General features: G+C 39.1%; 1 protein-coding gene across 1 annotated transcript in view; it reads right to left on the bottom strand.

The window, feature by feature from the left end:
- Window positions 1–27,536, bottom strand: part of ATP8B4 (ATPase phospholipid transporting 8B4 (putative)) — a 219,869-nt gene that overhangs the window by 65,391 nt on the left and 126,942 nt on the right. Inside the window, exons 14-18 of the mRNA XM_028147700.2 lie at window positions 25,165–25,373; window positions 21,065–21,108; window positions 12,474–12,639; window positions 9,122–9,310; window positions 1,238–1,353 (exon numbers count right to left, since the gene is read on the bottom strand). Of these exons, the coding sequence (XP_028003501.2) occupies window positions 1,238–1,353; window positions 9,122–9,310; window positions 12,474–12,639; window positions 21,065–21,108; window positions 25,165–25,373 (724 nt within the window). The remainder of the gene's footprint in view (window positions 1–1,237; window positions 1,354–9,121; window positions 9,311–12,473; window positions 12,640–21,064; window positions 21,109–25,164; window positions 25,374–27,536) is intronic.

Below are 27,536 nucleotides of genomic sequence, written 5' to 3'. Positions count from 1 at the left end.
TGAATGAAAGCAAAGAGCAAATCAAATTGATATTACCTGAAAAAAATTTTCTTTTGCCTAGAAATGTAAAAAGGCCAAATTAGTCTTCCTATATTTTAGTATGAAAAGCGAACATACAAAAATCTAGGGCCTTAGTGTTTGAGCAATGACAAAAATTAGATACTTATGATTCCAATGTTGTTCTCATAAAAAAAATTAAAAAGACCATGCCAGCCTTCTGGAAGAGATTAAAAGAAAATCAAGAATCCTCTATTGGAAAGACAAAAACAATAGCTATGTTTGTACCCAATATTACTAAACCATCATTTTTTAAACTTTGAGTCAAGTAGAGGTTTTTTTTATTCATTTTGTTTGTTTGTTTTTTAAAGATTCAGGGAATGTTTTGTATAAAATATAGGGCTTGACAAAGAACATGAATCCTCAATAATTGTTTAAAGGAGAGAAACCAATGAGGAAATGAGAGTTTTGGCCAGTTGCCCATAAAGTTCATACTGGGTTAAACAGAACCTCAAGCAAATACTAGAGAGACACTTGAACCTTGGGTTTAAACCAGGTAATGCTCATATTTAATTCATAGAATCTTACTTTTTTTAAAAAAAAAAGAAGTTTGTCAAAGATCACCCTGCTCTCTTCAGAAAACCTTTGGAAAGAAATAATGCAAAGTTTCAGAATGTATGCAATTGGTAACTTCAACCCAGGGAACGTAAGTGACTCATCATGATTTATGTCCTCAATAAAAAGACCCCTGGAAGAGAAAATTGGCTACAGAGACTATTTTCCCCTCACTCTGTAAACACAACCCTAAGCTTTTCACTGATGATGATTGTAAGAGATTCTGTTAATGCCAGACACAATGGAACTCAGGTGAAAGCAATTGTCCAGCTTTGCTTCCCTGAACCAGTCCAGTCTCCCACGGGGAGCAGCCCCCAACTCAGGGGAGTTAGAGCCAGTGTCTGAGCCTTCTCCTGGCTGGAGGTAGGGAGCCCACATTCAAGGGCTACTTCTCAGCTGCTGTGTGTTAATCCACCTGTGATGAGACCAACCAGACTCTCAGCGGGGCAGGGGGTGGGGCCACGTGCCAGTTTCCAGACATTCACTGGCAGTTTCCTGTGGAACCACTCTCCACATGTTTTTTATTTCAGAAGTCAGATCATTTAGCTGATATTTTTAAAACAAGACCTAACCATAACAAGTGGCCAAAGGGCCATTGTGCTAACCTTAAAACAGAGGCACTTACACTGATATGGTCTGACGTCAAAGCCAGAAGGTCTTCATTGGACAGATGAAGTTTTTCAAACAAAATCGTGTCTGCTCCTTTGGAATAAAGCTTTATCTGTCCTTCCGGGTTTCTAACTGAAAAGAAAAAAGTTTGGAAAGTAGGTTATAATCAATAAAATCTGTCAAAATGAGGCTCTCCCAGGGCTACAGCCAGGCAATTTGGAAATGTGCATGTTTCAGCCAGTAGTAAAATATTCAGTGTCTTTGGTTAAAAGGTCACTATCTAAGTTGCTTGGCTTTATTCCTGTTTTATTAACTTAGAAATATTTCATCTATTGGAATCCTTTGATTTCCCAAACTCAGAAACAAGTGTTTTTATTCTGATGTGTATGGCCTTCCTATTTTTCTTGCTTACTGTTTCCGAAGGGTTGATACATTTAAATTAAGCCTGTATTGAGCAGAATTGGGAGCTTAATTTCCTCTCTCCTGGTGTGAAATTTAAGACCTACAGTAGGAATCAACTAACTGTCAGTGTTATGCCAAATGATCTCCATATGGAATTCAAGCCATTCAAACCAATGTTTTATGCATTAGTTCTCAGCCCTTGCTAACATATTTCTTTACCCCTTTACTCCTTGGAAAAGCCCTTTCATTCTTGGTGGTTCATTCTTGAGTCACAATCCTGGCTGTAAGCATGCCTCACCGGGGGCTTTCAAAATCAAAGTTTCTACCTTCTTCCCACTGGAAGTCTTTATTAGTATGGCTGGGTTTTTAACCTGCCCCCAGGTTTGGGAAGGACAGTCTTCACTAGGCTCCCCTCATCTCCAATACCCAATCCTCCCTCCGATGTCCCACATGTTACCGTCAGACAAGTCTGTTTGTAAACTGCAGAATACTTGGCCTACCTTTGTAGGCTTAGCTTTACAGCTTGGCACATATTAGGCACTTCATTATTTACTAAATGAATCAATGAATGAATGGATGGCATGGCACTGTATTTCTTTCCAGGAACTGCCTACAATTTAAGACAACTGCCTGGGTCACAACTTCATGGTCTGAACACATTGACCCTCACAAGCTTCATCGAGCCGTAGATTATACATGTTTTCCACTCAATGATGCCTTTCCCCTAAAGATAGAATGCCTCAAAACAGATGAACATAAATATGGATTACTATGAATTTAATAGGACTCAAAATTTGCAACTTGTAAAGAAATACAAATATCATTGTACAATAACTTATTTTTCCCTCTCACCTCTAATGACACTTAGTTAACATTAATCAGTTCTAGTTTCCTCCTGGCTTGAATAGACCTAATGCACCCTGGAAACAATTTTGTACTGAGACTTGTCTAGGTTCATCATCTCTTCTAAGATCCTTGGTCAGATTTTCTAGTTGCCATAACTCATGCAGTTTTCTTACACTCTTGCTTTAATTGCCCACATTAGAGGGAAAGAGAGAAAATATATATGCAATTTATCTCATTGTTCAAGTGGGGGAGGGAGCATTTAATCCTAGCAAAGGCTTCCTCTTACTTTTATCATAATCCAATTTGATCGTTTCCCAAATAATTTCTTCCTCACATCGCCAGAGCTATGAAAGCAAAGCATATATACCCTACCTTTGCCAGTGGGACTTCCCTGTGACCCTTTTTGATAGTCCAGACTAGGACATCCGTTCTCAAACTTTTGGGTCTCAAAACCCCTTTACCCTCTTAAAACTTCATGAGGACTCCAAAGAGCTTTTTATATGGGTTCTATCAATATTTACCATGTTAGAAATTAAAACTGATAAATTTTATTATAGTAATAGTCTTATGACACTATATTACTATAATGATCATTATTATAATAATAAACCTATTTACATAAATAACATTTTTATGAACTAGAACTATATTTTTCCAGAACAATAAAATTTAGTTTGGGGAGTGCATTGCTTTACATGGTTACAGGTCCCTTTAATGTCTGGCCTAATAGGAGACAGTTGGATTTTCATATCTGCTTTGCATTCAATCTGTTGTGATATTACACAGCATGTGGTCTTTGTAAAACTCCACAGTATACTCAGTAGAGAAAGAATGAAAAAGACATTAGTATTATTGTTATAATAGTTTTGTCCTTGTGCATCCTCTAAAAAACATTCCAGGTTTCCTAGGGTTCCCCAGACAACACATTGAGAACCACTTGTCTAGGGCAATCACAAACCCATTGTGATTTGCACAAATTCCTTAATATCTCTTTGTCTCAGTTTCTACAGGTGAAAAGGAGATGTTTTTAAAAAATCTAACTTCTAAGGTCCTTTTCAGCTGTACAACTTTCTGATTCAATAAAAATGTTCCATCTCTGATGCTGCCTCCTAACCGAGCATTGGCCCCTCTAATGGACACATTATCTTCCTTCAATAACTAGCTATTGCTCCTATGTCCCCAGATACAATAGCCAGACTCATCGTTCACTTAGTCTCCAAATCAGATATCTGGTCATCATTCAGCTATCCCCCTTCACACCCATTCATCCAACTGAAGTCATGAATTTCTCTCTGTCACCTTCTCTCTTGCCTAGATTATCACATTAACCTACATGGTTTTACTCTTTCCAGTCCTGCTTCCCCCAGACTCTTCTGTAATCCAGACAGATTCATCTTCCCACTAATGCTTAGAGACCTGCAACAGCTTCCCTCTAACCTTAGATGAGGTGTCATTCCTTAACATAGCATACTCAGGGGCCATCCAGATCTGCCCTTTTCCAGCCTGTTTCCTGCCCTGCTTTACCATCTTCTCCTCCATGCTACCACACAGAACATGTTTTAATTCCACCTTCTCCTTAGCTTTAAGTCCCTGGAACATGGTAAGCACTTAATAAATATTTGCTTAATTGAGTTGAATTATAATGATATAAAATTTATTGAGAGCAGCAGCTATGGCTTTGTGACATAAAGGAAAGACAAAGGTCAGAAACAGTTACAGGTTTATGCTATAAGAGTAAATGCAATAGCAGCACTGTGAAGGGTGATCAATAATTCTGCTTTGCTTCTCAGTTGGGTGGCTGTTCATGCATTCACACTGAGAAATGCCTGACATGGCAATATGATTCTTACTGATAAGCATTGAACAGTTAAGAGTTGAGCAACACTTATCTAAGGACCTTGTAAGGACTTTTCAAAGAGCTATTATAATGTATTCTTCGTTAATGATTACTTGCCACTAGCCTCTATTATAACTGTCTTTGAACTTTATCTCTGTATTTGTATTTACATAATTAGTTGAATTCCTGCTTCTAAAACTATATAATGAGATTTATATGTTTATCAATATAGTAGATTCTAGACCTCTGACATAAGTCTCTATAGAAATCAATTTTTATTTACATATCTCTAAATTAAATCAGGGGTCTTGCTCCAGAATGAAAGTACTACTGGTATACATTTGTGGTTCAATAAATGATAGGCAAAAGCGGGGAGAAGAAAAAGAATGAGGAGGAGGAGGAGGGGAAGAACAGAAGAGGAGGAAAAAGAAGGAGAACGAAGAAGAAAAAGAAGGAAAAGGAGGAGGAGGAGGCGAAACACAGCAAATGTCTGAGCCTTCACATCTGGGTGTTTTCCCCACAGACCAAGACATGTGACAACCATGAGACTGGCATTGTGTTTGCCTTGTTATCAAACAAAGACTTTTGTACCCTCGTGCAGTCTCTCTTTCAAAGTCCGCCAGATTAAAAGCCACACAGAACCAAAATAAAGCCCTCAGGCCTCCATGCGTTCTGTGGTGGAACATTACCTTTCTTCATATGGGATCCATTAAGGCAAACATCTGATGTTTGTGGTTAGGCTGTGATTTCTCCACAGCCTGCAATGGTGACTGATGCTGGAGAAAAGCCAAAAGTTTCCCTGTGTAGCAATCTTAGGTTTTTGTCAACACCCTCAGAGCCAGTTCTGGGCCAACCCAACATCAATAACACCTCCCCTGACGCTGTAAATAGAAGATAGCTCCCACTGATACCACTTTAGGTTGACACTTAAAGCAGCAGCATCTGTGCTCATTGGCAACATCAATGATAACTGCCTATAACCTGTTGTTAAAAATATAAAAATAAACATCCTCAGATGATGTTTAGTTTTTACCTACTGAGAGCAATCTTTTAGGGCTAGTTTCCAGTAGTTAAAGACCAAAAACCCTACAATTACATAAACACAGAGGTTTTCCACAGTAGAAAGTGATTTAATATGAGGATCAGGATATCCATAAGTTACAAAGTATTGGGTTAAGTTTTATTTAACAAACATTTATAGAAAACCTACTGTGTGCTAAGCTCTGTGCTTGGCTCTGGGCAGTTTAATCCTTTGCACTCGCTTGCTTTTTTCTCGATTCCTTTATTCTACTCGGGATTTAATTTTTTAAATACCCCAGATTTTACAAAGTGCGGCAGTAGAATAAAAAACTGGAGTTTCTTTTCATACAAACTTATTTATTTGGAATTTTTTATATTTCAAATTATTGATACATTCAAAGAGTATAAAAAGAGCTGCTACCGATGCTAACCGTGTCGAGTCACACTCGACATCCGAGTGCAAAAGGTTAAGACTAAGGCATGCCCTGGCCGATGTGGCTCAGTGGTTGCACCAAAAGGTTGCTGGTTTTAAACCCGATCAGGGCACATGCCTGGGTTTTCAGGCTTGATCCCCAGTAGGGGGCATGCAGGAGGCAGCCCAATGATGTTTTGGTCTTATATTGATGTTTTTCTCTCTCTCCCTCTCTCTTCCTCTCTCTCTCTAAAAATCAATAAAAGTATTTTTTAAAGAATGGTATTTTAAAAAAGAAGACTAAGTCAAAACTAATGCATAGCACCTGCCTTCAGGTAGTACACACCCCAACAACTGGGAAAGTCATGACTCTCGTGGGACTGGTATCACACTCATGTTATGAACAAGGGGCTCAGGGTAACAAAGGAGAATACAGTTATTTGGAGAGTAGGAAAAGAATTGAGAGAACAGGTAGCATTTGAACTGGACATTACCAGGTGAGTAGGAGTTTTTTAAGAAAGAAGTAGAGAAAAGGAGAGTTCTAGGCAGGGGAAATAGCACACACAAAGGGTGTGAAAGTGCACAATGCATGCCAGGAATGGTGAAGTCTAGTGAGTTGGAGCACAAAATTTGGAGAAGTGGAAGAAAAATCAGATTGCAGTCAGATTGCAAATAATCTTGAATGACATCCTAAGGACTTTATCCTTTAAATTCTATGAAGCCACCAAGGTTTTTTAAGAGAGTGATGGAAAAATCAGCCCAATGTTTTAATAAGAATGCCCTGATGTCAGCATAGAGGATTATTTTAAGGAGGAAGAACTTGGAAGATTTTGCAATAATGCAAACAAGCAGTGATGAGAGACTTAACTAAAGCCATGGTACTGGAAAATAAGGGAAAAGGAAAGAAGGCTTTTACAATAAAAGGGAGTTTTGAGGCTAATTTTAAAAAGAAACAGGGTGACTACTGAGGATTCTGTAAATAAGGCAAGAGATGCTGAGGCCTGAGTGGAGAGAGTAGCAAAGAAGGAGACAGGTTTCAGAAATGCTCCACACAGCTCTTGGGAATGTAAGGAGTAGTATTTGATGATCTATTAGTCCAGGAAAGTGGTCACCAAACTATGGTCCCCTGACCAGCAGTACCAGTATTGGCATAATGTGGGAGCTTATTAGACATGTACTAGTAAATGTTTAGGCCCCACCCCAAACCTACTGAGTTAGAAACTCTGGGACTGAGGCCCAGCAGTCTGTGTTTTTACAAGCTCTCCTGGTGGTTCGGATGGGAGGTAAAGTTAGAGAACCACTAACCTAGGAGCATAAAGGAGATGAGTTGTCAAAAGCAAGTGAGTTAAAATAGGGGTTAAGAGGCCAGACTTTGGAGAAAGATAGACCTGAGTTCAAATATTTGCTCTGCATCTTACCACCTGTATGAGAAGTCATGTGACAGATGTGTGACAATCTTTGGTAAGTTACTTAAAATCTTTGACCTTTAATTTCCTCATCTCCTAAATGGGGTGACATACTATTGCAAGAATTTAATAAAATAGTTCATTTTAAAGTGCTCCATTTACTCACAGGAATACAGTAAAAAGTGATTGTTAGCAATTTTAATAAGGGCTATAGAAAAAGCAATACCTGTGAAAGAAAGTTCTATATTAGACATATAACATTTGAGGTAACCATAGTATGACCCATTGGCAGAATCCAGGAGAAGACTGAGTATGTGTGTGGACCTCCGAAAGAGATTAAAGCTAAAGAACTGTACAGGAAGGACATGGAATATAGGCAATAGCTATCACTATATGAGTGGTCAAGATTATTCAAGAGGAGCCCAGGAAGTAAGAAGAGAAAAGGACAATGCTGAAGAATGGGATGGAGAGTAGTCAGCCAAGGAGTAAGAGAAAGAAAAGACAGAACAAGAGGAGATCCAGGAGTCAGTGAGGTCACAGAGGCCAAAAGAGGAATGTTAAGAGAAGAAGGTCAACAGGCTCAGTATTAGTAAGTTTAAAGAGATAGATGAATAGGTAGGTAAGTTAGGTAGATAGATACATAGATGATTAGATAAATGATAGGAGATAGATGATAGATAGATAGATAGATAGATAGATGATAGATAGATAGATAGATAGATAGATAGATAGATAGATAGATAGATGACAGAGAAGACAACTGCATGGAGAAGCCATGAGGTGATTGAAAACCTCTGAGAAAGCATTCTTCTTGAGTAGTGGAAACAGAAGCCTCACCCTAATAGGCTGAAAAGAGAAATAAAGGTGAGGAGAAAAAACTGACCTTGAAAAATTAAACTGTGATGGAAGGAAGAAAAATGGGATGGCAAAATCAGTGGAAGTCAGAGCATGAACAATAACTTTAAGGAAATAGGGTAATTACAGATTTGTGGGCTGAAGGCAGAGCCAGTGATAAAGAAGAAATCAAAGACATAAGGAAGGAGGGAAGGAAGAAGCAAGGGAGGGGACCAGATAGAACCTTCAGCTTTGAAAAGGAACAAGAGCAATTTTTCTCTGAGGCAGGGGGAAAAAATGAGTACAGTTACAACTTGGGAATGAAGGAGGAGGATAGGGAAATGTATAAGTTGATGGTGCACATCTCAGAAGGCCTCTATTTTTTTCTGTTTTTTAGAGAAATAGAAGATGAATTTTGCTTCCAAGAGTGAAGGAGATCATGACAAATCTGTGGACTTGAGGGAAGGGTAAAGGCTTAGAACACCTGTTAGAAGGACTGGAAAGAGGAGCAAAGTACGAATGAGAGGGACACTGAGGCAGCACTGAGGGTTAGCACAGTTTAAAAAGCATTCTTTGTTGTGGTACAAAGTACCATTTTAGGTGATCATCTCCAGTAATCCAGGTAAAGAGAGTCAATGAATGATAACGAAGAGGCTGATAATGGTGTTCACAAAACGACAATATCAACAATAACTAGCATGTGCCAAGGAATTCAGGAACTCATCCTGAGCAGTGTTGTGTAGTGATGAAATGAATGGGCTTGGCAGTCAGAACTCCTAGATTTGAATCCCAGCTATTCCACTTCAGGCTACATGACCTTGGTCAAGTTACTCAATTAAAATGGTCATTAAAATATGGTACTTACCTTATAGGGTTTTGTGACAATTAAATCAGTTCATTCATGTAGAGTATTTAGAACAGTGCTAGACACATAATAAGTATTTGTTAAATGTTAGTTATGCTTATTACACAGTGTTCAGGCTAAGTTGAGGATGATAGAAGTTCACAAAGCTACAAAAATATCACAACTCTCAGCACATAATCAAGAGCAAAATTATTCATGATTTATTATGAATAATTTATTCAAAATTATTTAATATAACCATAGCAAAGCTCAAAAATAATCTCAACTACCAACCGCACCTATGACAGACATCCTTTTCCTGATATTGTTGAAATCCAAAAAGGCAAGCAATTGGTAAGTAACTAGTGTTCCCAATTCTTCTATTGTTATCGTCTCTGGGGTCCGAGACTTAAAAATGAACCCAAAATTTCTTGCAGCAGTCACTAGAGCCCCTTCATCAGGTGATTGAACTTGATAAATCAGCTGTCCTAAGAGGGAAAAAAAGCAAGTGGATTAAACAACAACCAAGAAAGGGTATTTTGAAAAAGGAAAATAAACAAATGTATGAATACTAAAAAGAATAGCTTAACATTCATAGAATGCCAATACCAAATCCAACTCATTCTTCAACACTCAGCTCAAGTGACAGCTCTAGAAATCAGACATTTTCTACTCACCAACCAGCTAAAGCAGGTGCTTATCCTGTGAGCTATGCATACTACCAGTGTAACTTGTGTCGTCTTATTTTAAAAGATAGTTGTTGCTGAGTGTGCCTCTCCACTATGCTGCAAGTGTCTTAGGGCAGAGACCATACCTTTGTATTTTCAGTAACAAGGGATGTACCGTGAAAGTTTCATAAGCTAAAGCACTTAATATCTATTAACTCACATAATCCTCATGGCAAGCCTTGGATATCAGGGTTATTAAAAGTATTATTTCTATTTTATACTGGTGAAACTTATGATTGGAGGGGTTATGATTTTTGCAAAATCACACAGTCAAAGAATAATGGAGCAGATATTCAAAATTCCACTTCAGTCTGCCACTAAAGACCTTTCTATGAGAAGGTATATAAGAAATTCCCTAAAATTTAAGGAATCAAACCAGATGTTAATCCTTGGCACCTGGCAATATGTATGTGTTGCGATGAGGGTAAGAGAGAGAAATAATGAAGAAAATAACACAAAAATACACTTTAAAAAAAACAGTATTATAAAGTAAGCCTTCCTATATAAAATTAATATGTTATCTTTATATGTAAAAATCAATTAGAAAAAGTAGACAGAGCAAGATTCATATTTACTGATTTATAGTAATGGCCAAGGTAAATTGTTAAGAAAACAAGCTGTGTATTAATGTATATACTGTGATTCCTTTTCATTAAAAGCAAATAAACCATCTACTATCTGTAACTGGAAAAGGTGAAATGATTCATACCAAAAGTTACCATTGGTCACCCCTATATTGGAATTATTAGAAATAGCACATTACAAATATTTAATAGATTTCAAGACATAAAAGAGAGGCATGAAATTAAGCAGATGTGAAAAAGCATTAAAGGTTTTATAGAAATTAAAAATAAAAAGCTACAAATTAGATACAATCAGAGAAAGAATTAGTGTGCTGAAAAAAATAAAGAAAATTCCAGAATATATCCCAGAGAGATAAAGAAATGGAAAAATGAGAGATGTGTTAAAAGACATAGAGAATATAGGTCCAGAGGCATGGATGCATGGAACAGACTGTGCCGGGAACCAATTCCAACATGTCATAATTACAAGAGTTTCATCCAAAGGTTGGTGAAGCTTGGAGGGCTCAACAAGGGCTCAGCCACATATGTAGTTTACCTGTTGGAACGACTAAAAAGCATCTCCCCCAAACCTGAATAGGATTGCTAACTGCCAGACAGCTCAGGGCATCTTAGTCTACATGTTATTGCCTCCGGTTGGCCAAACACCTGAACAGCTGTAGGCTATTCCCCAATCTGACCATGCTTCTGTAAACCCTACCCTTTGAAACCTTACCCTTTGAAGTGTATTATCTCCACCTTGCCTTAGGACAAATTGTGTTAATAAAAAGCACTGGGTCCTGAGTCACAGGGTAGTCTTTAGCTCCTTTAGCTGAAGCTCCTCTGACCCCCAATGCCTTTCAAAACTATCTTTCGTCTTTGGACTCCTTATTGAATCTACACATCACCTCCTTTCTCCAGATTGCTGTACCCCTTCTTAATGCTGGGACAAGAACCCCCGACAAGACTGACAGATCTCTGAGGGAAGAGGTGGCAAGGAGACAGGAAGAAATTAACCAAAGAACTTAAATGCATATATGCATAGCCCATGGACACAGACAATATTGTGGTGAAGGCTTGGGATGGGGTAGGGGTTGGGTGGGGAGGAGCAAAGGAGTAGAAAATGCAGGACATCTGTAATATTGTCAATCATCAAGGACAAAACTATGGCTTGAATGTAGTCCCAACAAGAAAAATATACACAAGTGTATGTGTGCAGAGATATAGATAGATAGAGGTAGAGATAGAATAGAGATAGATATACATATACATATCTATCACACACATATCTATATATATAAAAGGCTAAGCGACCATCCAACCATCCGACCGGTAGCTATGATGTGCAATGACCACCAGGGGGCAGATGCTCAACATAAGAGCTGCTGAGCTGCAGGGACTTGGCAGCTGTGGTCTCTGGTGATGCACCCGGAAACAGAAAGGAGGGAGCCTGATTCCAGGGTGCATCACCCGAGAACCGCCCTCTCACAATCCGGGATCCCTCAGAGGATGTTGAAGAGCTGGTTTCAGCCCGATAAATAGCCATTATTCACATTATCCATCTACAGGCCAGGTGGAGGGACCCCACCTGCCAAAGGGATCCCGCTCACTCCACAGATGACCTTCGAGCCGTGGCGCCACCCCAGGTGCGGACAGCTGGGGAGAGACCACGGGAGGTTGGCTCCAGGGTGTGTCCAGCCCGTCTCACACAGTCCCATCCCACCAGCCACCTTCAAATTAATTTCCTTTCAATGTGCATGAATCTGTGCACCAGGGCACTAGTGTACATATAAAGAGTCTACAGTCTACATATATAGTATTTCACTTTTGAATTGAATTACTTGGGTGATACTTCTTAGTCAATAGTTGGTAGCAGAAAGAAAAAATAACTTGCAAATAAAATAGTTTGGGCTTGATTGGAACAAGAAGCTGATTCATTAACACCATTATCTACCCACATCATTACTTTAATATTAAAGTGGCCCCACTGATTTTGTGCTATTCTAGGAACTCTGAGTTTCTAAACAACCATCTTACTAAGTGTGAAGACTTGTTCATACTGGGGACTATATAAGAGTATTATTTTATCAGTATAAATCTACCCCCATTACTGGAAAAATTAATTGTGAGCATACACCTGATAGTCATCTGTATCTATTAAATGTGTATGTCAATAATTGAGAGATAACTGGAAAATATTCAGGATATAAATAAATATAAAGAAAAGCTAGTGTAGTAGATAAGCCACTATGCAAAGTTGTATTTTTAGTTAGAAAATCCTTCCAATTCCAAACATTTTAAATAAAAATATCAGTTCTGATTTAAAAACCAAGGCTCACTGCTTAGACACACTTTCCACTTACCTGCACTGTTTTCCTCTGACATTACAGTGTGGCAGAGAGCGAGTAACCTCAGGAATTCATGCACTTTGGGATCACCCAGTTTAATGGATTCCATCAGAGAGTGGTCAAAAAACTGAAATGTTTTATCTACTTGGGGGTTGACTGAGAAATCCACAGGCTTTTTTTTCTGTAGGGGAACAACAACAAAAAGAACTAGAAACCTGGTTCCAACAGTCATCTTTTAAAATTCAAAAACATTTCCTCTAAGCATTTTTAGTGCTTATATGATTTTTCAGCATCAAACGTCTGGCACTAAAATGGCTTTCTGTTTCATTACCATTAAATATTGTCTTCTCATTTCAGAGCCATGCAGCAGATAGTGAGCTTTCCAAAAGCCTATGAGGGAAAATATCCAATGGCTGTAAAAATCCTCAAAAGCTTATTGCAACTCCAAAATACAAAGAAGCCCGGCAAACTGAAAAGTTTTTTCCCAGAACTTTCTCGATAGCAAAACCTGACCAGACTTGAACTCATTTTGATTGCAATATCTGACCTGGATTGATATGTGTCTAGTTGTAGATTTTTTAGCCTGCTTAGTGTGAATTAATACCTTCTGATACAAAAATACTGTGTTTGAGTATAGAATACTTTCTCAGATCTCACTGGAGATATTGCATAATATAACTACAGAATTAAAATCAGGATCTTGAAGAGATATTTGCACTCACATGTTCATTACAGCATTATTCACAATAGCCAATAAGTACAAATAATATAAATGTCCATTGACAGACAAATGGACAAAGAATATGTGGTATAAAATCCAAGATGGTGGCAGAGTAGGTGGAAGCTACATTCACCTCCTTCCAAGACCAAGCTGGAATTACAACTAAAGTATAGAGCAATCAACCTGAATAAAACCGAAGACCGGCTAAACGGAAGTCATATAACCAAGGGTTTACAGAAGACACCACATCGAGACTGGTAGGAAGGGCAGAGATGTGAAAAGGGATGGACCTGCTCACAGGGGCAGTGGTTGAGATCCTGGAGGGATACCTCAGCTATAAAGGTTTCCCCTAAGAGTGTAGGGTCTCAACTCCACACCAGGCACCCCAGCTCAGAGCATCAGAGCCAGGAAGAGTTGCCCATCTGACTGGAAAAATCAGCATGGATCCTGCCTGTCAGGAAGAAACAGGAGTCTGATAGAAACACAAGTGCCCACTTAAAGGGCCAAAGCACAAAATCTCGTTCACAGCCACTCACCCTGCACTCCAGTGGATGGAGGGCAGAGCAGACTAGAGTCAGATGAGGAGAGACTGGGGTTTGTGGCTCTGGGGAGATAGTTGAAGGGACAACCACCAGGATCCCTGTGCTGAGTTCCCCTCCCACACCAGACACCATATTTTTGGGTAGAACACTCCCCTCTTTATGTAATCAGCCTGGGGGAATGTAACAGCCTTACCCTCTGGACTCCCTGTTGTCCCAAACTGCAGAGCTCACACCCTGCTGAGGAGTCAGCTGCTTGGGTAAGGGTGTGGAGTTCTGGGCAGACTTAGGGGGTAACAGTGACTGACTTGTGTGGCTCTGGGGCAGGGGCCACACTCCCACCTTTCTCTAACCTCATAAGACATCCAATAGCCCCACCCTCCTGACTCCCTGTACCCCCACCCTGCTGAATTCAGTGTCCCACAGAATCTGGGACAGACTGAGCTGTGGACAGCAGCCATTTTTTCCTTGCATGCCCAACTGATGCAGAGCCCTCCCTTCACACAAACAAATTTTGGTCTATTTGAGCCTGATAAGCTCTGCTGGCCTCACCCTGACAACTCCCTGAGACCCCACCCAAACACAAAGGTCTGCAGGCACCTGGTGGGTGGCAGCTAGATTTAGGATATCCTGACCCACCATTAGCACCAAGATTGAACCTGTATCACCCACCCCTACCTGGTGACTCACTGAGAACCTTCCTAATGCAACTCGAGCATCACCGCACTCTTTCAGTGACTCTAACAGGCAGCTGGCAGACAAAGGCAGGCAGAGGCAGGTCTCAGGATGCCTTGGGTCTTTTGCAGACTGCCCTTAGGCTCAGTGCTGGTGAAGGCCAACAATAGACAACAGCTTGGACCTTCCCATGCATACCCAGGCCCAGCAGAGGCAGCCACAAACTCTGGATCACATTGTATCTCCAAACAGGTTGCCCAGGGCCAGTCACAGGCAGCGTCTGATATTGACCTGCACCAGAGTCTTTATCAAGGGGCCCCAAACCAATTCACCCAGTGGCCAGCTTCAGACTACATCAGAGCAGGATTCAATTACCTTCAGAAGGGAAATCTCGGGAGGCACCAGACCCTGCTGAAGCAAATTCCACTTAGTGTGGTCAGTACCTACACAGCAGCTCATACACTGTGGTCGAGGTTAATCCTCACAGTCAGCCAGCCTGAGGGTCAAACCCATGCACAAATGGACTCAATTACAATGGGAAGGCTCACATAACCCACAAAAAGGGCATTCTTGGAGCACCCAGCTCAGGTGATCAAGGAAACTGCACCATTGAATCCCACGGGATACTTAATACGTAAGGCCACACTACCAAGACTGGGAGATATACTAGATCTATCTAATACATAGAAATAAACACAAAGAGGCAGCCAAAATAGGGAGACAAAGAAACATGCCCCAAATGAAAGAACAGGGTGAAATTCCCAGAAAAAGAGGTAAGTGAAGTAGAGGTAAGCACTTTAATAGATATAGAGTTCAAAAAAATGGTACTACCAGTAAGTATGCTCAAGGAACTTAGTGAGAAAAAGGATATAGTAACCACAAAAAAGAACCAGTTAGAAATAAAGAATGCAATATCTGAAATGAAGAATATACTAGAAGGAATAAACAGTAGATTGGATAAAGCAGAAGACTGAGTCAGCAATTTGGAAGACAAGTAGCAGAAAAGACCCAATCAGAGTGCTTTTTATTGTACACTTAAAAATTTTTTGAGTAAAAAAAATTTAAAGAAATGGGGTTCAATAAAGAACAGGACAAAATAGTGGGAAGTGGTTCAATCCTATATAATAAAAGCCTAATATGCTAAGTGTCCAGTCGTCCGGTGACTGGTCGACTGTTCAACCAATCAAAGCGTAATATGCTAATGATATGCTAAGACCACTCAACCATTCGCTATGACGTGCACTGACCACCAGGGAGCAGATGCTCTGACCAGTAGGTTAGCTTGCTGCTGGGGTCCGGCCAATCAGGACTGAGCAAGATGGGCAGACATGCCCTGGAGCCCTCTCGTGATTCCTCCCCAGCTGGTCAACCTCCAGCGTCCCTCCCCGGCCAGCCAGCCGTGATCGGCCCCTTTCAGGACTGGGCAAGATGGGGCCAGACATACCCTGGAGCCCTCCGCCGGTCCCTCCCCAGCCTGATCGTGTACCGGTGGGGTCCCTCAGCCTGGCCTGTGCCCTCTTGCAATCCAGGACCCCTCGGGGGATGTCTGAGAGCCAGTTTCAGCCCAATCCTGCAGGCCACTCCCCTTGGGAGGGTGCCAGACACAGGGCTAACAGCTGGCGAGTGCTGCTGTGGCAGAGCGAGCCTTTCCCAATTGGGACTGATTGGGCACGAGCCTGCGGCAGGTTCAGTGGGGCCAGGATGAGTGGGAGCAGCAGGTAGGAGCTGCAGGCGGCATTGGACTGCAGGTTTTGGCCCAATCCCCGCAGGCCATCCAGAGGGGCTCCACCCATGCACGAATTCGTGCACTGGGCCTCTAGTAGTAAATAAGATTCCTATTAATTCACTGACTTCTAGAAAGCACAAAATGTACTTCTAAAAGTTTATAACTCAAAGTGCTGGTCCTGTGATAATGTCTTTGCAAAAACAATTGATGGGAAAATACTTTAATATACACTTTGTCTTGGATACTGTAGAATAAAATTATCTATAAATATAAAAGCCTAAGCGACTGGCCAACCGGTAGCTATGATGCGCAATGACCACCAGGGGGCAGACGCTTAATGCACAGGCATGGAAACATGGAACAGACTGATTAATCTCAGAGGGAAGGGGACAGGGGGGAGGGCGGGAAGAGATTAATCAAAGATCTTATATGCATACTAGAAGCCCGATGCATGAATTCGTGCAACAGTGGGGTCCCTCGGCCTGGCCTGTGGGGATCGGGCTAAAACCGGCTCTCTGACATACCCCAAGGGGTCCTGGATTGTGAGAGGGTGCAGGCCAGGCCAAGGGACCAGACTGGTGTACGAATCCATGCACCAGGTCTCTAGTATATTATATCCAAACTAGAGGCCCAGTGAATGAATTCATGCATGGGTGGGGTCCCTCTGGCTGATCAGGCTGAAACCCGCAGTCAGGCTGAAACCCGCAGTCCAAAGCCACCTGCAGCTCCTACCTGCCCCTCCCGCTCATCCTGGCCCCACTGTGCCTACCAAGGGCTCGCACCCAATCAGTTCCAATCAGGAGAGGCTCGTGCTGCTAAAGCAGCACTCGTCAGCTATGAGCCTTGCATCTGGCACCCTCCCAAGGGGAGTGGCCTGTGGGATTGGGCTGAAACCAGCTCTCTGACATCCCCCAAGGGGTCCCGGATTGCGAGAGGGTGCAGGCCAGGCTGAGGGACCCCACCGGTGCACGATCGGTCCAGGGAGGGACTATGGGAGGGTTCCAAGGTGTGTCCAGCCCATCTCACTCAGTCCCAATAGGCCAGACCCCAGCAGCAAGCTAACCTACTGGTTGGAGCATCTGCCCCCTGATGGTCAGTGCACGTCATAGCAACTGATCGACTGGTCAACTGTGTGCCCCCTGGTGGTCAGTGCACTGCATAGCAAGTGGTTGAGCAGCCTTAGAATATCATTAGCATATTATGCTTTGATGGTTGTTTGGTTGTTCTGCTGTTTGGTCTATTTGCATATTACCCTTTCATTATATAGGATATATGAGAAGACCCATATATAAGACACTCAATTAGTTGTGTTTATCCCAGAATCATAAAGACTTATTTAATCACAGATTATTTTGTCCATGTAATAAATTTTGAACAAAATTTATTGGGGAGGCTTATTTCACTTAGCATAATGCTCTCCAGTTCCATCCATGCTGCTGCAAATGGTAGGAATTCCTTCATTTTTATAGCAGCGTAGTATTCCATTGTGTAGATGTACCATAGTTTTCTAACCCACTCATCTGCTGATGGGCATTTGAAAGAAAAATACCACATGATCTCACTCATTTATGGATAATAAAGAACATTATAACCTGATGAACAAAAAGACAGATACAGAGGCAGTAAAGCACCGAACAGACTGTTAAATTACAGCGGGAAGGCTGGGGAGTGTTGGGGAGGGCGGGAAAGAGATCAACCAAAGGACTTGTATGCATGCATATAAGCACAACCAATGGACACAAGACACTGGGGGCGTGGGATAAGGGCATGCGACAGGGGGTAGGGGAAGCTGGGGGAAGGTCAATGGGGGAAAAAAGGAGGATATATACTACTATATGTAATACTTTAAACAATAAAAAAAATTAAAAAATTTATTGGGGAGGAAAATGATTAACTCACTAATAAGGAGTAAAATACACACTAACCTTATATATCCCTGAATACTCCCACCTCCCCACCCCCCAAAAGAAATTGTGACTCAAAAAGATAATAGCCAAACTGTTATTCAAATATAAAGTCAACAGATGGTTTTGAACAGATATTTCTTAATCCTTCTTGAAACTGGAGATAACTGGAAAAAACATGGGAAAGAGACTAGTTGGTGGTGAGCACCAAATCTCTCTAACTGAAGGACTAAGTCTAAAAGAAATAGAGAGATTAGCATGGCATAACAAAATATACAGGGCATTAATAAAGATAAAAGCAGAACTTATTGATTAAAAGACAAGAAAATATATATAAATAATAAATTCAAAAGCTGTACTTGGAAGTAGATAGTAGAAAAATTATGTAATACTTTCCTAAGTATTATAAGAAATGTATACAGACACAAAGGATAACCTAAAATATTATAATGGAACTAAGTGAACACATATCCTAATGTAGGTGGCCCATCACTTATTTTAAAAAGTTGGAGAGTCAATAGTGTGTGTATGCAATTGTGTGCCATTTTATGTACACTGAGATTTGTGTGATTGGAGTGCATGTAGGTTTGCCATCTCTGCTTGCTTAATTTTACTACTTGGCTGCCATTTCTTATCAATCTTATGGATCTGTGCTATTTGTCTTATTATTATGTGTCTAAAATTCACTGTAAAGTCTTTTGAAATGAGGCATAGTATAGGTCAAATGAACAAGCAAATAAAAAGAATAAATAAAATAACAAGTTTGAAAGTTTGGAATGCAAAGCAAAATCTAAGCCTATGCTATATACAGAGACACACCTAAAATAAAGTCATTCAGGAACATTGAAAATAAAAAGTGGGCAAATGCAAATGAAAAGAAACCATAAGTCATGATCTTAATAGCAAATAAGGTTAAATTCAGGCCAAGAAGAATTAAATAAGTCAAAGAAGAGCTCTTTTAACATTAAATTGTATAATTCATAATAAAAATGTAACCACTATAAACATTAATGCACTCCAAAATAGCAAAACAAAACAAAAATTTCAGGTTATACAGGAGCAAGAGAGAGATTATCAGAACACTTTAATTAACCTATTTAATCCAAAGAGATAATATAGATAAAAGATAAATAATGAAACATAAAACCTAAATAATATAACTAATAAGACAGTACTAAATGACATTTAGCTAATTTTATACTTTGAAAACAGAATATACATATGCTTTCTTTTTAAGGACCCTGGAACATTGATCATAATAAGCCACAAAGAAAACTCCCAAAAAGTAGAAATAATGCAAATATATTCTTTTCTTAAAAGTACAAATCAAGTCAGAGGGGAAAAGCCCCTACCACTTGGACATTTTAAAACTCTTTCTTAAAAATTGATGGTTCAATACAGATATTCAAATAGACATGGTAAAGATAATTTCATAAACTACATACCCAAATCTATGTGATAAAACTAAAGCAGTGTTCAGGGGGAAATTAATAACCATAAATATTTGTATTTTTTAAAAGGAAGAATAAAAGCAAAATGTTAAACATCCCATTAAAAAGTTGGGGGAAAAATAACAAAAGAAAGCTAAGGAGTGATGAAAGAATGCATTAATAAAGATAAAAGCAGAACTTATTGATTAAAAGACAAGAAAAAATATATATAAGTAATAAATTCAAAAGCTGTACTTTATGTGGGAGAAAGGGACAACTTTTTAACATAATCAAGAAGGGGAAAAAATGAGAAAAAAATAGTCACGGATAAAGAGGAAATTAATAGAATCATAAGAGATCTTTTTGTTCAAGTCTTTGCAAATAAATCTGGAAATCCTATTGAATTGGGGAATATTGTAGGAAAATATAATTTCCCAAACCATTTCAGAAGAGTTAGAAATTCTAAACAGATAAATACCATGGGAAAGAAAATATGATTATCAAAGGGCTACTACCTGAACACCACCAGGTCTACATGATTTTACAGGAGAATTTTATGAAAACTTTAAGACACATAACATTTGAATTATCCTATGGAATATTAAATAATGAAAAAAATATTCTTTCTAAAGCAAATATAACATTGGTAGCAAAGCAAACATTACCCCCAAAATGAACATTGAGGACTAACATGCCTTACAAACGCCAATGCATATATCTAAATAAACCATTAGCAAACAGAATCTAGTAGCTTTCTAGGTTCTGAAAAATAAAATTAACATAAGTGACATTTATCCTCAGAAACAATGAGTAGATGATAATTCATAGAAAAGTGGGTAAAAAATTATGAACCAGAAGTTCACAGTAAAGGAAATACAGTAGGCTATTAAAAGTATGAAAAGATGTTCAATCTCATTCATAATAAGATAAATTAAAATTTGAAACATTTTGATATACTGTGTCTCACATAGTCTGTCAATGATCAAAAACTCTGATACAACATAGTATTTGTGAGTGTGTTTGTGGGAGAGTAAATTGGTATAAATTCTAAAAAGGGTAATCTGGCAATATTTATAAATTACAAATGCACATGCCTTTTGAGCTGGTAATTCATTTCTAAAAACGGAACTTGTTAGAATATAGGATCCATGTGAAATAGCATAGGTACACACTATTATTTTTGCTGCATTTTCTTTAATAACGAAATATTGAAAATATCCTGAATGTCTAATAGTGTCTCTTTACATAAATTACAGAACATCAATGTAACAAAATACTATCAGTCATTAAAAAGAATAAGAAGTACTCTTTTTTACTGATTAAGAAAAATCTCCAAAATGCATTGCTGAGAAAGTTGAAAGAACAGTGTATGTATCTACCTTAAAAAATGGAGAAATACATGTGCTTGCATATATATAAATATTAGAATAAGGAAGTGGTAATTCTGGGGTTGGGGAACCTGCATAAGAAGAAATTTTGAATCATATGAATATTTTAATGTTATGTATCTCATCTGGTCATAGCAGAAATTAGACCTTTAGGAATTCATCATTTTAAAAGCATGCACAATCTGAAATTAAAAGTAAAAATGAAATTTTATCACCTCCACACCTTAGTTATGTCTGTCTTCTGACCCAGGTCATCATGTACTTCACCTGCCAAACAAAAATTGAGAATTAAAACTAAATGAAATTGAAACTAGATTTAGACCTTTAATCTTCAGAAATACACTTATTAAAGTACCACTACTGGATGGCATTCTGGGTTCAAAGGTAGACTTTTTAGGAGTATTTTAAAATTATAACCTTAAACATGGCTATCTACAGAGATAGATACTCATGTTTGCCCAAGATAGAACTAACATGCAGTAAGCATTTGAGCAAAATTTGCAATTACGTATTTCTGATATTTCATCATTCTGGCATTATATTATCTATAATGTTTGTGAGATGCAAATTTTACCTTCTATTTATCCCCCCTGTTGGGGAGTCCAAAATTATATCCAATACAGACCAATTCTTGTCAATGCTGGAGCTTGGTAAGTACATCTTTGTCTACCGTGGTTGAGGCCAGATACATCTGTGTATTATGAAGGTCAGACGAGCGTGTAAACTTTAAACAATGGCAGTGCCTTCTTCAGGCAGAGCACATAGCCACCTACTATATGTGCCAGACACTTAAAAATAACTTCTTAGGATAAATCCAATATCTGATCATTATAGATATACTAGAGGCCCGGTGCACGAAATTCGTGCACGGGGGTGGGGGTGGGGGGATGTGTCCCTCAGCCCAGCCTGCACCCTCTCCAATCTGGGACCCCTCGAGGATGTCTGACTGCCCGTTTAGGCCCAATCCTACCGGGATCGGGCCTAAACGGGCAGTCGGACATCCCTCTCACAATCCAGGACTGCTGGCTTCCAACTGCTCGCCTGCCTGCTTTCCTGATTGCCCTTAACTGCTTCTGCCTGCCAGCCTGATCACCCCCTAACCACTCCCCTGCCATCGTGATTTATGCTTAACTGCTCCCCTGCCAGCCTGATTGCCCCTAACTGCCCTCCCCTGCAGGCCTGGTTCCCCCCCCCCAACTGCTCTCCCCTGCAGGCCTGGGTACCCCCCAACTGCCCTTCCCTACAGGCCCAGTCACCCCCAACTTTCCTCCTCTGCTGGCCTGGTCACCCCTAACTGCCCTCCCCTACAGGCTTGATTGCCCCCAACTGCCCTTGCAGGCCTGATCCCTCCCAACTGCCCTCCCCTGCTGGCCTGATCGCTCACAACTGCCCTCCCTTGCAGGCCTGGTCCCTCCCAACTGCCCTCCTCTGATGGCCATCTTGTGGTGGCCATCTTGTATCCACATGGGGGCAGCCATTTTTGAACACATGGGGGCAGCCATCTTGTGTGTTGGAGTGATGGTCAATTTGCATATTACTCTTTTATTAGATAAGATTGTAAAATACTGGACATTTATAGTAGAAAATAAAAATGTTTAAAAGTCCTGCCACCCAGAGAAAACCAATGTTTGCAGAGTTGTTTTGAGGTTGAATATACTAGCATGTGTGTGTATATTGTGTGTATGTTTGCAGATATACATATATTCATCATACTAGTCATAAATTTCTGCTTCCTGCTGTTTATTAACCACTTAGAGTATAAGAATTTCTCCCGTCATTAAAAGTTCTTTGTGAATCTAATTTTGAAGAATTGTATGATAACCCATGTAGCATCATTTACTTTAGCTTTATCCTAACTGGAGGTCTTTAAGATTTTTCTAATTTTTGCTTGGCATTTAAAGGTTTAATACTATTTGCCAGGACTATAATTCTTGTAAAAAATAATGAGTTATTTGCATCCATCCTGTGCCAGAAACTTACATTATCACTGATCTTTATAACAAACCTGCCAGGTGATTTTCATTCCTGTTTTATGGATGAGTGAACTGAAGAATGAGTTCAATGTAACATGACTAAACTAAAATTGCAAAGGCAGCAGAGTAGGTTTTTGAACTTAAGCCTCTCTCTTATCACTATATAATGCTGTGACAAAAAAAAAGACACTTGATTAACAGTTATTTGTTGTGTTTTTGAGGCACAGGTCTAAATGTGGGCTGCTATGAGATTGCATGTGGGAGGAGTCCTTGCGCTTGTGAATAAACCTAACCAAGCACCTTGATTTAAATTTCAGACTCACCGTGCTTATGTTCCAGTCCTTACCCCATATACAATAACTCTAATAAAGAATGAAAACAAAACTGTGTATTTGTGTAAAATGGTCCCCCCAAAGAAGCTCACCTTTAGGGTTGTGATCAGAGTGAAGGAAAATTAAAGAGGTCTAAGAAAAATAATAGTTCTGAGCCAGAAAATAGAGGATTTAGACAAATCAGAGTATAATGTCAAAAATTTGCAAGGCCTGGATCTATGATATAAACAAGACCAACATGTATGATAACAGGGAAAAGTTATTCTGAAACATAAATTATTATGGCATACAAATTAAGGGTCTAAAGAGGTTACTTAAATATTTCAGTTACTTTGCTGCATTTTATGAGGAAATTATAAGCTATCATGGAATTTGTAAGTTGGAGATTTGCAAAGATCTTGGGATACTTACTTTGTGAATATCCAAAGCCTTCTCTAAAAATATTCCTGTGACAAACAACTCTACAAACAAATCTGGGTCCATATGTCTGATAATTTACTTAACATCATTTCCTAGAAGTGATATTATTATTATATTATCAATAGATGCCATGGCAAAATAATTCAAAAGTTCCCCCAAATCCAAAATACCTCCAATACTCTAAAATTTTCCCATTTAAGCTACTCTTTGGGTTAAGACAGTATTTAGAAAGTCTTTAAAATAATGTCCATAAAGCTTTCTAAGGAAAGGTTCTATTTTATTTACTAGCAATTATGATAGGGACATACGAAATGCACAATATAGCTGAGGCTTGTGGGAGTCCAGGTTGAAAACCATCTGGTCCACTGCCAGAGAAGTAGGGGGCATAGGAGAGGTGAGGAAACCATGGTGCCCCTGGGTTACAGGGGTGGGTTGAAAGAGGGAGGTTAAAAGGCAGGAGAGTATAAAAATCAACGTCTTGTGTTCTTAATTTTGTTCAAGGTCAAATATTACTTTAAAATATTTGGGAGGATGTGAAGTTTCCCATCAGGAGACAATGGGAATTTCTTCCTGTGTTTCTTGGATTTCCTTTACTTCCTGAGATTTCATTTTGGAGAAACTGGACTCTCAGAATCCAGTGAAATAAGATCAGGAGTCCAGGGGAACCCAACGGAAACCTTCTGCATAGTGTCCATGCTCTCAGCAGAAGGAATTGTCTGCCAATTGACCAAAGTCTGGGTGAGAACGGTCACATATAAATAGAATGCTTAAAGTTCAAATACAGAGCAGGTATCCTGACAAAGCTTACAAACAGGAACTGCATAATGATGAACTAGCTTGTCTGGCCCCTCAGAGTAGCTCCCTACAATGTGAATTCTCAGGAATGAATAGTAAATTCTCACAAATACAGGCACTAAAATCAATTCCAGAGCTGATGGGAAGGATGTATAAAATACTACCAAGAACTTGTCCCCTCTGAGATATGGCCCTATTAAGTACCACAAAGCGGAATCACAGAGTTGGAACACTGAATGGAACTTCAGACAGTATCACATCTAAGCCCCTTCTTTACCCATGAACGGTAAAAAATTCAGTTTCATCTAAATTATTCAATATTGCCTGGCTGGTGTGGCTCAGTTGGTTGAGCATCAACCCATGCACCAGGTGGTCGCTGGTTCGATTCCCTGCCAGGGCACATGCCCGGGTGGTGGGATCAACCCCCAGTAGGGTATGTGTAGGAGACAGTTAATCAATGTTTCTTTCTCATTGATATTTCTCTCTCTCTCTCTCTCTCTCTCTCTCTCTCTCTCTCTCTCTCTCTCTCTCCTTTCCTTCCCTTTCTCTCTAAAATCCATTTAAAAACATTTAAATTATTCAATTTAAAAACATTTAAGTTTTTGGATAAATATCTATTGATCCAGCTAATATTTAGTGAGTGTTTATTATGTGGTAAGCACTATGTTAGATGCTGGTGGCACCCATATTAACAAGAAAGCAGTGATGGTTTAGAGTTCTTAATAAGAAACAATATGTAGGCTTGCTCATTTTTTACAGGACCATTAATAATATCATTTTTAAAAAGGAACTGTTTCCCTTACCATAGATTCTCCCATTAATGGAACATTTTTTAAAAGTCATGATGTTCTGAGTGAGGGTGCCCGTTTTGTCAGAGAAAACATATTCAATCTGGCCCAGTTCCTCGTTGAGCGTGGTCGTTCGAGCTGCAGCAGGTGTTGCTTTTCCAGAGTAATACATCTTCTGGTCCCAGTTTATAAAGTAACTGTGTCCCAGACGAATTACTTCCACACTTTCATCCATTAACATAGAGGGGGAAAAAGAGTCGCTCCATCAATTTCAGAACATACAAAGCTTTGCCAAAGTAAGACGTCTGCCAAAGTCCTTGGAGTTTAGAAGAAATTGTGGATGCTCTATCCCTAGTCCCTTGTGACCTTCAGAAGCAGCTCAGCAGAGCCTATTTCTTAAACCTTCCTAGGTGGTTTCCTTACAGCTCCAGGAGACAATAGGCTGACTTTGCATAAAACCTTAGGGAACAGTTCATGGTTCTCTATTTACATTAAACAGGCCCAGTGGAGATTTCTTGTGTTACATATTCGTTGGCATTTCTCCTATATCTTAGGAGAAAATATTATTAAAGATGTTTGTCAGATGTTTGATCTGAAGTAGTATGTCATTGAGGACTTTCTCTCCAATACTTTCTTTGATGTGGCTTCACTTTGCCAAAAGATGTGGAAAGAATCTCTGTGAAGCAGGGAGAAAGCCATAATCGATACTGAGTGGAAACAGGGGGGTGTTGTCATATTTCTCTGCCTATTTACCAGGACAAGAGCATTGTCTTACAATCTAGTGGTGATTTATGACTTTCCAACTGTGGAAATGAAATTTCTGTAGCCCAAGGTATGAACTTTCTCAACCTTTATCATATATAAGGCCAAATCAATTTCTAAAAAGGTTATGATAATGTAAGTTTCTACCATTAGATTATTGAAGATTATCTTTTACTAGGTGCCAAGTCAAATGCATCTAATTGCTCTTCACTGCATTTCTTTTCAGTAAACATTGAAACATTTGTTTCAGATTTTATTGGCCAGTTGTTTTCTTCTAGGAATTATCTAATTGTGTTATCTGCCTATTTTATTTTCCTATTGAGATGTTAGTGTATTTAGTTATTTGTTAAGAAACATGTATATTTTACATATAGACATTATGCAAATATGCTACCCAATATATCATTTGTCTTTTAATTCTGTTTCCACTGTTTTTAACATACAGAAGTTTTCTCTTTTTAATTGATCCAATTTACCCATATTTTATAGTTTCTGTTTATAATTTCAGCTTGGGGAGTTTTACTTAGGCCCTCCCAGTGCCAAGATTATACATACAGATAACCACATTATTCTTCTATTTCTTTATTAATTTTCTTACACTTAATTATTTGTCACATCAGAATTTTTTGAAGTATGATGTACACATTAAGAGCTCATTTCAATTTTTACCAACAGGAAGGTTCTCATCACCATTTGTTTAACACTGAGCCCTTCCCCCTATTATGCTGGACTGCTTCCATGTCAGATATAAATTACTTTCCTTACTAGAACCTATTTTGGGAATTTCAATTGTGTTCCTTAGTGTGTCACTTTAATACATTTCTTGTTTTCATTATTGTAGCTTTATAAAATTTTGCAATACCTGGGAAGAGATAAGAGAACATTTATTCTCTTCTTTTTCAAAGATTCTTAGCTATAATCACTCATTTAATCCATGATGATGGGATCATCATACTCATCTAAATAAACTTTAGAATCAATGTATCAGCTTTCTCATAAAACTTACTTAGGTTTTTATTAACTCTGTGTTGGATTCTGGATTATTTTAAATAACTGATATTTTATAATGCCTAAAACAACTCCAAGAAGAATAAATATTTCCAGGAATTCAATTTTGAAAAGTACCTTTATTGTTAAAAATTTTAGCCTGGCTGGTATGGCTCAGCCATTGAGCATCAATCTGTAAACCTGGAGGTCAGTTTGATTCCTGGTCAGGGCACATGCCCGGGTTGTGGACTCCATCCCCTATAGGAGCCATGCAGAAGGCAGCCAATCAATGATTCTCTCTCATCATTGATGTTTATATCTCTCTCTCCCTCTCCCTTCCTCTCTGGAATTGATAAAAATATCTATTTTTTAAATTTAGCTTAGTCTTATTTTTTTTCACATAGGTTCACACCGTAGCTTGATAACTTTGTTCCTGGACATTGTATATTTTTACTGATAATTTTTAAAATTGTTATTGGCTTAATGAAAACTTTTTAATATTAAAAGTATTTGGATTTTCTAGAATTGTAATCACATTGTCTAAGCTCTTCCTTTTTAATAGGTTTATTTCAGTTTCAGTTTCATCTCTCACTTTGTTTAGTGATATTTCAGTTGCATGTCTTAGTACATTAACAAAG

Source organism: Eptesicus fuscus, chromosome 5, assembly GCF_027574615.1.
Source record: "Eptesicus fuscus isolate TK198812 chromosome 5, DD_ASM_mEF_20220401, whole genome shotgun sequence".
Taxonomy (NCBI): domain Eukaryota; kingdom Metazoa; phylum Chordata; class Mammalia; order Chiroptera; family Vespertilionidae; genus Eptesicus; species Eptesicus fuscus.
Note: the sequence above shows the minus strand (reverse complement) of the source record. Positions and strands in the feature narration are given on the sequence as shown.